Genomic DNA, 10,506 nt, shown 5'->3' with positions numbered 1-10,506 from the left:
TTTGGCTCAGGTCATGATCTCACAGTTCGCGGGTTCGAGCCCTGGGTCGGGCTCTGCTGACCTAGGAGGCTCAGCTCAGGATCTCACATTTCTTGAGATCCAGCCCCACATCCAGCTCTCCTTGGGATTCTCTCTCCTTTTCTCTCATTCTGCCCATTCTCTCTCTCTCAAAATAAGTAAATAAACTTGAAGAAGAAGAAGGAGAAGAAGAAGAAGAAGACCCTCCCCAGTGCTCGAGGGAAGGCGGGTGAGGGACAGGCACCTCGGGCAAGGAGAGAGAGACAAAGGAAGGTTCCTGAACTGCCAGCGAGCTGGAGGGCAAGGAGCAGGCAGACAAGTACATTCTTCACTGCAGACAATACCAGAAGGCCAAGGCCAAGCTGCCTAAAAAATGCTCCCAAGGCCCTTCAGAGCACTGGAACCCTGGAGCTGTGGGGGCTAGAGCTCAGAACGTCCCTCCAAGACTTTCCTTGCACCTTGACCTGCAGCCTGGGGTCTGGGGCAAGGGCGGAACTTCCCCTGCTGCCCGGTCTTGGGGGCCTTTGTTTGGTCATGCTTATTTATTTTGAGAGAGAGGGAGAGAAGAGGAGGGGCAGAGAAAGAGGAGAGAGAATCTCAAGCAGGCTCCCTTCCGTCAGCGCAGAGCCAAAAGAAAGGCTCAATCTCACAAACGGTGAGATCATGACCTGAACCAAAATCAAGTGTCAGGGACTGAGCCACCCAGGCGCCCCTTTGGGGCCTTTCCAAAAGTGGTCACACAAATGTGATTCTACCCTGGGGAAATGCTTCCAGGTCTCCCCACTGGTGTCCCTCATCATTTGGCAGCCCCCCACCCCTCTGCAAGGCTCACGGAGCACTTCCCTCCCCGAGGGGCAAGGTCCACGCACCAGTGACCCTTTGTTCCCTCTTGCCCCTGCTAGGGACACCCTTCTACCCCTTTCAGCCCCAATATCTTCTGTTTTTCAAGGATCGATGACGGATCCTCCAAGCCAGAATGCACAGCCACCTCCCCAAACCCCTCAACCCGCCAGATCCTGAAGCAAATTGCTTTAGTCCCTTTAGAACTGGTGGCGGTTGCAGGTGCGTAAGATCCAGCTTTGACCCCGCGTCCAGACGACACACAGGAAGATCCGCCCTGGGCGAGCCCGCACATCTCAGGGCTCCGAGCCCGGCGCCCGCGGCCTTGCGGGCGGGTGCGCAGGGGAGCGAGGAGCGGGGCCCGGGCCCTCCCCGCCCACTTTGCCGCGCGCCCCGCCCCCCACCGGACACTCCGTCACGTGACGGCGGAGCGGGCGAGCGTTTTTCTCACGTGACGGAGGAGCTGGGGCGTGCAGGCCAATGAGGAGGCGGGGCGGGGCTTCCGGGGGCGGCGCGCGGGAAGGGAAGCCCCGCGGCCCGCGGTGGCGGGCGCTTCCCCGGGGTTCGGCGAGCACCGGTGGCGGGTCCAGTGTCCGCTCGGTCGCAGGCCAGGCCCGGCCTCGGAGGTGGGGGCAGCATGAAGTGTCTGGTCACCGGCGGCAACGTGAAGGGTGAGTTGGGGGCGGCGGGGGCGGGGCACGTGGAACGGCGGGAGATGCCCGCCTAACCCCCGTTTCTGTTCTCCTCCCCGCAGTGCTCGGCAAGGCCGTCCATTCCCTGTCCCGTATCGGGGACGAGCTCTACCTGGAGCCCCTGGAAGAAGGGGTGAGGGGGTGGGTGGGCTGACGACAGGGTTTGCCTCCCAACGGGCCAGATGACCTTGGGCAGATTTGTCTGCTGAGTTTGTTATTCCGCCCCCCTTGTTAGGGCTTCAGTTCGGGCCCTGTCATCTTCTCTGGTCCCTGAAGTGCCCGGTGGCGGGTGGGGGGTGACTAGGGGGAAAGGCAGAGTGTGTAGGGCCCTTGCTGGGGGAGCAGTGGCGCCAGGGACTCAGAGAAGGATTCGGGGAGAAGGCATCCGCCGACCCGAAGGAGAGGAACTTCAACAGGTGGAAGGCGGAGGACGGGAGGGCCACGATGGGCGAGAAGGCAGCCAGAGGGCAGCGCCGTCTCTGCCCGCTGACCGCGGCCCTGTTCCCTGCTTTCCCTGGCCCAGCTCTCTCTCCGGACGGTGAACTCCTCTCGATCTGCCTATGCCTGCTTCCTCTTTGCCCCACTCTTCTTCCAGCAGTACCAGGCGGCCGCCCCTGGTCAGGAAGGCCTACGCTGTAAGATGTTGATGAAGGTGAGGCCCTTCCGGCACCGGTGGGACCGGCGGCCCGTGCTGCCGCCCTTGGCGTGTGTCTGCTCTGGGACATTCAGTTGATACTAACTGGGGAGAGAGACGTGTTGCAGGAGCGAGCCAGTGTAAAACGTGGGGGGCGCACAGTAAGGACACTAAGGACACCACAGAGCGTAATGGGAGACACGGAGAGGGTGATTGCTTCTGCCAGGGTTTGGAGAGAGTGGTGATGTTCAAGTTGGCCCTTGAAAGGTAAGTGGATCTTTTGAGGCATCCCAGACAGGTGTGACAGCATAAACAAAAGCCCAGAAAGGCGTAAACGTTCTGTCGTGGAGTTCCTTTCCTGGTGTGACCCTGCCGAGCCTCGGACGCCCAGGTCCTCCATGGGATGTGAGAGCTGGTTGGTGGAGGCACAGCACTGAGCTGGTGGGTCCCCCTGCCCCCCAGTCGTTCCTGTCCGTCTTCCGTTCGCTGGCGATGGTGGAAAAGACTGTGGAGAAATGCTGCATCTCGCTGAGCGGCAGGAGCAGCCGCCTGGTGGTCCAGCTGCACTGCAAATACGGTGAGCGGGCAGCTGGCTGGCCAGCTGGCTGGCCGAGGGGTCCCTGGCGGGGTGGGGGGTGAGCAAGACCTGCGCTGAGGCCCTGTCTGCCCATCCAGGGGTGAGGAAGACGCACAACCTGTCCTTCCAGGACTGCGAGTCCCTGCAGGCTGTCTTTGACCCGGCCTTGTGCTCCCATGTGCTCCGGGCCCCTGCTCGGTGAGTGTGTCGTCTGGCTCCAAGCTGAGCCGTGAGTGTTTTTGTTTTATTTTTGAGAGATAGTGAGCAGGGGAGAGGCAGAGAGAGAGACACACAGAATATGAAGACAGGCTCTAGGCTCTGAGCTAACGCTCAGCAGAGCCCGACGTAGGACTTGAACCCACGAACCGTGAGATCATGACCTGAGCTGAAGTTGGACACTTAACCGACTGGGCCACCCAGGTGCCCCCTCTTTTGTTCTTCTTTGAAGCTTCAAGGGTTGATTTAAGGAGATGCCTTCTTCATTTTCTCTACCTTTGCTGTCAGGGCCTGGTCTGGCTCGATCAGGGCGGAGGCGGGGATGGAGGGGGGCACTGCCCCGTGCTCCTCACGGTCTTCGGGAGCCTGTGTTCTCCGCCCCAGAGATGCAGCTTGGCTTTCTGGCCGTTCAGACCCATCCTGACTCCTCTTTTAGAAAGTAGGTCTTCGAGGCACCTGGGTGGCTCAGAGCATCTGACTCTTGACTTCAGCTCAGGACCTGATCCCAGGGTCATTGGATCAAGCCCCACATCGGGCTGTGTGCTGGGTGTGGAGCCTGCTTGGGATTTTCTCCCCCTCTCTCTGTCCCTCCCCCCCTTACACCAAGTCTCTCTCTCAAAATAAACTTTGAAAACTATTTTTTAAAAAAAGCAAGCAACCAAGCAAGCAAGCAGGTGTTTGGTTTGCATGTAAATTCTCTTTCTCTGGCCTGAGTAGCCTTGAATGTCAGTCTTTAACCTTTGGGGCTCAGGAGCCCAAAACCCTTGTCCGGTGTGGTCATCCTTCTGGGAGGCTGTGCCTTCAAAGGCAGCCTCTCCTCTATCTGCTTGGACTGTAGATTTGAGGTGTCCGCAGCCCCAGGAAGAGGCTGGACAGGGAGGTCACGGTCCAGGAGGGCTGCCTGAATAAACAGCCATGGGGATGGGGCTCTGTTCTGGGAAAACCTGAGCACCGAGGAGCCTCACGGGACCTGGGAGATGGGGACTCGAGTGCAGAAGAGGGTGGAGAGGGGTAGCCCCCCTCCCACTTTCTGCTGGATGCTGCTTGCATTTGAGTCGCCCAAGGTCATGCTCATTTCTTTTGGTAGCCCTAAGGTGTGGTCATTTGAAGTTCCCTTTGAGTCCTTACAGACTATTTTTCTGAGATCTGTGGGGATAGTGCTGCTCAGGACTCCTCTGGGTAAAGAAAGAGGGAATGGCCTCACCTCTTGTCTGGAGTTGGGTGCTAGTTTTTTCTTTTAATGAGTTTTTTTTTCATGCACAGTTTCAAGTATGTGTAAAAGCAGGTGCCTCGTTGTCTTGAGGCAAATTCCAGACGCCATCTTATATGTAAATACTTGTTAGCATGTATCTCTAAGACACAAAGATTTAAGGCCTTTGCCGAGTTCACGGGGATGGCGTGGTGTGGTTTCCCACGCTCCGTGGGCAGCGCCTGCCTGCCCGGCTCGGGCCCTGCAACAGCCCAGCTGGCAGCCCGCCCTTCCTGGCACCTCCTCTGGGCTCTGCGCTGGTCTGCCCCACCCCTTGCGATGGACTTTTCTCCAACAGCCTGAAAGCTTCGGATGGGGTAGGAACCACGTCCGGCTCACCCTGTCCTCTTTCCCAGGGCACGCTAGGCCTGGCACCTGGCAGGTGCCCGTACACTAGTACACAGGTCACAGCCCTGCCGCAGCTCACCAAGAGCAAAGCCACCGGGCAGCGCTAGGCCTTGGGTGTGATGCTGTGCCCTCCTCACAGGGTCTTTGGGGAGGCCGTGCAGCCCTTCTCCCCCGCACTGGCAGAAGTGACACTGGGCATTGGCTCTGGCCGCAGGGTCATCCTGCGTAGCTACCTGGAGGAGGAGGCAGGTGAGGGAGCCAGATATGACTCAGGGTGGCGGGGGGGGGGGGGGGGGGGGGGGGGGGGGGGGGGGGGGGGGGGGGGGTAAGGCCCAGAGGCATAGGTTCCTCCCCTTCCCGCCTGCACAGACAGCACCGTCAAAGCCATGACGACGGAGATGAGCATCGGGGAGGAGGACTTCCAGCAGCTGCAGGCCCAGGAAGGGGTGGCCATCACTTTCTGCCTCAAGGAATTCCGGGTGAGTTTGTGAGTTTCCCCCTCCCAACACACTCCCCACCCTGCCCTCCCAGCCTCGCCCTGCCCTGGGCCTCACAGCTCTGCCTCTCCCCTCCCAGGGACTCCTGAGTTTCGCAGAGTCTGCAAACTTGTCTCTTAGCATTCACTTCGATGTGCCAGGCAGGTAATGCCCAACCTCAGGTCGGGGAGGGGAGGCACCGGGATGCCGGGAGCCCAAGGGCCCTGACCTCACCCAGGACCTGTCATCTGCCTAGGCCAGCCATCTTTGCCGTCCAGGACTCTCTGCTGGACGGACACTTTGTCCTGGCCACAATGTCAGAGTCAGACCTGCACTCCTCGGAGCTCCACAGGCTGGTGCCTCCGCTCCAGGCCCCCAGGTGAGGATGCCCCACCCTCCCACCTGCCCGCTTCCCCCCACTCCCGTCTCCTGGAACCCCAGCCCCAAGCCTGCTGCTTGGGCTCGGGTGCCACCCCCAGCACACACACTTCCGGTCGGGCCCCAGCCCCTATGGCTCACAGCGCCTTCCAGCCCTGCAGCCTCAGCCTTCCTGATCAGCTGTGCTCAGAGATCCCGCCCACCCAGGGAATGTCCCCAAGGCGGGGCTGGCTTCCTTCTCTGGCTGAGTCCTCTCCGAGCCTCTTCCCTGGCCAAGGAGGGAACAGGCTGCTGGGAAGCAGGGAGCTGCCTGGGGCTGGGGAAGCAGGTGGCGGGAAGGGCAGGTGGGATGGGGAGGACGGGCCCAGTGTGGTTGAAACAGGAAGTTTAGTCTGGCCCCCGGCCCAGCACATCCCTGGGCCCCAGTGCTCTCCAGCTCTGTCTCCTGGGAAGGCTGAGGCTTGGGCCCCAGGTGGTCTAGCTCAGAGGATTTGATGTTTCCTCCCCAAACCGGGCTCAGCTGGGTCCCAGGATGCATCCCTCAGGACCCCAATCTGAACTCTGATCAAATGGCTTCCAGGTCCACTCCCCGCGGGAAGCCTCCACTTAACCACATCATTTTTTCCCTCCAACTAGATGAGAAAGGAGCAAAGCCAAGAGATCATCACTGGTTACAAAGCTTTTAAGCCTTTAAGTCCACCTCCCCCCCCCCAGCCCCGCCCCGAGTCCTCTAAGGTGGGGCCCTGCCTCTGTACCTTTTCTTCCCTGTTCCTCGCTGACACCCTGTCCCTGCCCACAGTACACCCCACCTGGATGACTTTGCCAGTGACGACATTGACTCTTACATGATCGCCATGGAAACCACTGGGGACAGTGAGGGCTCACGGGCAGTAGTACCCTCTATGTCCCTTTCACCTGGCTGCCGGCCCCCCTCTAGCCCGGGCCCCTACTCAGAGGACAACGAGACCGAGCCTGGCACAGAGCCTGGGACTCCCCCACCCAAGAAGGTAGGGGCTAGACATGGAGTGGGGGGTGGGAGGCAAGGAGGGAGCAGCTTCCAGAACTCACTCTGCTTCCTCTGCTCTGTTCCAGTTCCGCTCGCTGTTCTTTGGCTCCATCCTGGCCCCCGCACACTCCCCTCCCGGCCCCAGCCCAGTGCTGGCTGAAGACAGCGAGGGTGAAGGCTGAACCAGGAACAAGCCTGTCTCCAGAGGCCCTGGACTAGACGAAGCTACAGCCTCCCCCTGCCCCTGGAGGGCTGCATCTCTACCCTAGGGGTGGTAACGTGGCGCTGGAGCAGCCGGGCGGTCCTGTCCCCACCCCAGACCCCTCCCAGCTGTCTGTGAGCAGCCTGGGCCCTGTCTTTTCTCACCAACTCCCAACCAATCATGTCTGTTCCCAGGCTTGGCACTGAGCTGCCTGCCACCTGATGGGAGGTCCCTCACCTGTTACTCTCTGTGGGCCTTCCAGCCAGACTCCTAACCCCATAGCCAGGGTTGGACACCTGCCTTCCCTAAGACAAAACTCACAGAGAGGCTGCTGGCCCCTGCTGGTCTGCCTTCTCTGCCAATCATGACGTGTCCCTTCCTTAAATCCTGGACACACCTCTGGGATCCCTTATGGCTGGCAAGCTATATTTTTTTGGCTTTCTCTATGCTGTCTGGCCCTGGTTTGGAATCCTAAGCCCCTGTGGACCTGAGCCTGTGGCTGGGGTTGCCCTGGCTGGCGCCCCATGCCCGGCAAGCCTGTCCTCCCCAGTGGTTCTGGGTAGAAGGGCTGCCAGGCTCAGTATTTGGGACAAGGGAGACAGAGGCCGTGGCGAGAATCCAGCTTTGACCTTTATTCAAGAGACCAGATGGGTTGTCCCAGGATCTGTCTGCTGGCCCTGAGGCCAAGCAAGGCTGGAAACCCACATCTGGCCCTGCTTTGCCCTGAGCTGCAGCCTCAGCCCCAGGATCCTCCATGTCACCACTGCTGGTACAGGCGGAAGGAGCCCTGGGGATTGGACGCTGCTATTGATTCATTAAAAAAAGGAAAATATACCAAGGCTCCGTGTTCCCCAGGACAGGTGGGCCTGGGGCAGGATGAACCCCCTCCAACGGCCACATAATTTCTGTACAATCCACCATCTGGGGCAGAGTGCGGGCACGTGGAGGCTATTTCTTGGCTTTGGCGGAGTTGCGGGGTGGGGTGATGGGCCGGCCTCCAGGGTTCAAGCCACTGAACTGCCCGTATTTCCCCTTGTTCTTGTCAGCGGGCTTGAGGATCTAAAAGAGACAAAGCTGGTCAGGCTCATGGGCTCAGCCACGGGGTCACAGGCCGCTTCCTTCCCCTTCCGCACCTGGAAGGAGCACATGAGCGTCTCATCCACACTCATCATGGCGCCCGCGTTGTCAAACTCGCCACAGTAGTTGGGGGCCGAGAAGAGTGTCACCAGCTGCCGCTTGGCAAAGAACTCATAGCCATCTTCCACCACCTGGACGAGGACGGGGGCAGTTAGGCCAGTGGGTGCTAGCTACCCGGCCCCAGCCCCCACCCCCCAGCCCCCACCCAGCCCCGGGCTGCCACCCCACCTGGTGCGCCCGGCAGATGAGGTCCAAGTCATGCTTGTGCAGGAACTTGGCCACAACCTCAGCCCCAAAGGTAAAGGAGACACCACGGTCATTCTCGCCCCAGCCCTGCACGTCCTTGTCAGGGTCAGACCACAGCAGGTCGCAGAGCAGGCCCTGGTCAGGCACGTCTGTTGGCCGCATGATCCGCCGAATCTGCTCCATGGACTGCAGGTCTGGGGACAGGCCTGGGGGTGCGTGTGGGGAGAGGGGACGCTGGTCACTCCCCTCAAAAAAGCCTCAAACACTTACTGCTCCAGAAAGCCTTTGCTGGTCAGGCTCCCCGCAACCCCCCTCTCCGGCTCTCTCCCAGAGTCCCAGGAGGCCAGGCAGGCAGAAGTCCTCACCTGCTGCCTCTTCAAGTTCCTGCCCTCAAGGATCAAAGAGCTCTCTGAACAAAGGAGACAAAGTCCGTTCCCGATGCCAAGGCCAAAATGGGGGGGAGTGCGACTTAACGTGTGTGTGTGTGTGTGTGTGTGTGTGTGTGTGTGTGTGTGTGTGGCGGGGGGCTTCCTGGAAGAAGTGACATGCAAGCCAAGACCCCTGGGATGTGGCCTGGGGCTCTTCCTTCCCAAACGTTCCTTCCGCGCGCGCCTCAGAGCCACCCTCACCTCCATGGCAGCAGAAGATTTTCTCGTCCACGATGGCAGCGATGGGCAGGCAGTTGAAGCAGTCAGTAAAGGTTTTCCACAGTTTAATGTTGTAGCGCCTCTTGCCTGCCAGGAGGGAGAAGCCTCATGGGGCCTATCTGCCCCCACCAGGCCTGGGGCTCTGCCCCCCCCCCGCTCCCCCCCCCCACCGGGCACTTTTGGGGCCGCTCAGACACAGCTGGAAGAGTAGAAAGCAAGAAGAGAAGTCCCCTTCCCCCCACTCCACTGCCTACCAGCCGTCCTGGAAGAATTCGAACGCAGCCCAGGCCACAGGAGCCTGAGTTTTGATATGGAACGGCCCACCCCCACCCAGTGAGCAGGGCCAGGCCAAGACTAGGTCTGGTTTATTTCAGTTTCTGGTGGACAGAATCCAGTCCAAATAGGCATCCCAAGTGCTTAATGGATGTACTGGCGGGGAGTGCCATCAGGCAGGGCCCTGCAGTAGACTGTGTGCAGCCCTCTGTCAACAGCCACTTGCCCTCCACGGAGCTGGCGAAATGCAGGTACCTGTCAGACTCTAACACCTCTACTGCCAAGACAACGCGAGGGCGCCGCTGAGTGGCGGAATCCCCGGCTACTAGGGCTACTCACACTCATCATAGAAGCCATAGATGCGGTTGATGCTGGCACACTCGTGGTTCCCACGGAGCAGGAAGAAGTTCTCGGGGTACTTGATCTTATAGGCCAGCAGCAGGCAGATGGTCTCCAAAGACTGCTTGCCCCGGTCCACGTAGTCCCCCAGGAAGAGGTAGTTGCTCTCTGGAGGAAAGCCGCCGTACTCGAAGAGCCGCAGAAGGTCGTAGTACTGGCCATGGATGTCACCTGTGACCCATGGAACCTGTTCAACGCTAGGTGGAGGGGCTCCACCGAACCCAGGACCAAGCCTGGGCTGCAGGGAAGAGCAATCCAAGGACTTGGAGGGGGTGGGGGGTAAGGCGGGAAGATTCCACTTTCAGAAAGCAAAAGAGGCCTGGACAGGGGGCTCACCACAGATCTTGAGGGGTGCCTCCAGCTCCAGAAGAATAGGCTGGCTCAGGAAAATCTCCCTTGATTTGAGGCACAGACCACGGATCTCGTTTTCTGTTAGCTGTACATTCTTTCCAGGCCGCGAGCCCTGCACTGGGGGCGGAATAGGGCGTCAAGACTCTGGTCCCTTAGGCAGGAGGAAGGTGGGCGACGCAAGTGGCCTGTGGGCACATCTGAGGGCGCATGGGCCTTCTGGGCCCTTTTGCCCAGAGGCAGCTGTTGCTGCTCAGCCTCCCAGGACCTCTGCCTCGGGCCTCCCAGGATGGGACGCCTCGGCGGGGAGGGAGTTGCTGGGCGCAGGGGCCTGCCATCCAACACCCCACCCAGCGGCGCAGGACCCCTGGGAGGGGTGGAGCTAGGCTTCTTAGGTTTCTCCCTCGCCCCGAGAGCGCAGGCCAATCTGGGCGCCCCGGCCCCGGAGAGTGGGCTGTCCTCTCGTGCCAGAGGGTTCCTGGAACCCCCAGGCGAGCTGCGACTCGGGGGGGCAGCCGCAGATGCGGGACTTCGCGGCCCGTCCCCGCCCAGTCTAAGCTGGCCCTGGGAGGGGCACGCTCGCCCGCGCACCACTTCCGGGACAGGCAGGGGGCCCGGGCACAGCGGGCGCCGACCTCCCCCGCCCCGGCCAACCTTCCAGCAGGCGCCCGATGACAGAGTCCAGGTTGAGCTTCTCGCTGTCGGACATGGCGGCGCCGCCGCTCCGGCCCAGCAGCTCCGGGCCCACTCCTGCCGCCCGCCCTCCCGCTGCCTCCTTCCGGCCTGGCGCTCCTTCCGCCCGCCCCAGCCCGCCCCGACC

The 10,506-nt window shown here is 60.8% G+C and overlaps 2 protein-coding genes across 3 annotated transcripts; one reads left to right on the top strand and one right to left on the bottom strand.

Annotated features, from left to right (window-relative positions):
* Positions 1-1,412: 1,412 nt before the first annotated feature.
* Positions 1,413-7,470, top strand: RAD9A (RAD9 checkpoint clamp component A). Of its 2 annotated transcripts, XM_029956863.1 has the most exons (11): positions 1,413-1,529; positions 1,613-1,683; positions 2,074-2,202; positions 2,647-2,761; positions 2,860-2,959; positions 4,714-4,823; positions 4,944-5,053; positions 5,151-5,215; positions 5,307-5,429; positions 6,228-6,435; positions 6,521-7,470. In XM_029956863.1, exons 1-11 carry the CDS (start codon positions 1,496-1,498, stop codon positions 6,614-6,616), a joined length of 1,161 nt encoding a protein of 386 aa, XP_029812723.1. In that variant the 5' UTR covers positions 1,413-1,495; the 3' UTR covers positions 6,617-7,470. The 2 variants fall into 2 exon arrangements, with proteins under 2 accessions (XP_029812723.1, XP_029812725.1); XM_029956865.1 differs by lacking the exon at positions 1,613-1,683 and having other exon boundaries at positions 1,447-1,529.
* Positions 7,249-10,483, bottom strand: PPP1CA (protein phosphatase 1 catalytic subunit alpha). Its single transcript, XM_029956866.1, has 7 exons — positions 10,341-10,483; positions 9,675-9,806; positions 9,279-9,509; positions 8,649-8,753; positions 8,002-8,225; positions 7,770-7,904; positions 7,249-7,695 (listed from the first exon to the last, which is right to left on the bottom strand). The coding sequence occupies exons 1-7, from the start codon at positions 10,393-10,395 to the stop codon at positions 7,585-7,587; spliced, it is 993 nt and encodes a 330-aa protein (XP_029812726.1). The 5' UTR covers positions 10,396-10,483; the 3' UTR covers positions 7,249-7,584.
* Between the last annotated feature and the right edge of the window lie 23 nt (positions 10,484-10,506).

This window comes from Suricata suricatta, chromosome 11 (genome assembly GCF_006229205.1).
Source record: "Suricata suricatta isolate VVHF042 chromosome 11, meerkat_22Aug2017_6uvM2_HiC, whole genome shotgun sequence".
In the NCBI taxonomy this organism is placed as follows: domain Eukaryota; kingdom Metazoa; phylum Chordata; class Mammalia; order Carnivora; family Herpestidae; genus Suricata; species Suricata suricatta.
Note: the sequence above shows the minus strand (reverse complement) of the source record. Positions and strands in the feature narration are given on the sequence as shown.

Excerpts from the sequence above, each read along its gene's own strand:
- PPP1CA (XM_029956866.1), bottom strand. The coding sequence starts at position 10,395 with ATGTCCGACAGCGAGAAGCTCAACCTGGACTCTGTCATCGGGCGCCTG. Across the intron at positions 8,754-9,278 it reads CTATGGCTTCTATGATGAGT|GCAAGAGGCGCTACAACATT; the intron begins GTGAGTAGCCCT and ends CCCTCCTGGCAG. Across the intron at positions 7,696-7,769 it reads CGCTCATGTGCTCCTTCCAG|ATCCTCAAGCCCGCTGACAA; the intron begins GTGCGGAAGGGG and ends TGTCTCTTTTAG.
- RAD9A (XM_029956863.1), top strand. The coding sequence starts at position 1,496 with ATGAAGTGTCTGGTCACCGGCGGCAACGTGAAGG. Across the intron at positions 4,824-4,943 it reads CTACCTGGAGGAGGAGGCAG|ACAGCACCGTCAAAGCCATG; the intron begins GTGAGGGAGCCA and ends CCGCCTGCACAG. Across the intron at positions 5,216-5,306 it reads CACTTCGATGTGCCAGGCAG|GCCAGCCATCTTTGCCGTCC; the intron begins GTAATGCCCAAC and ends TCATCTGCCTAG.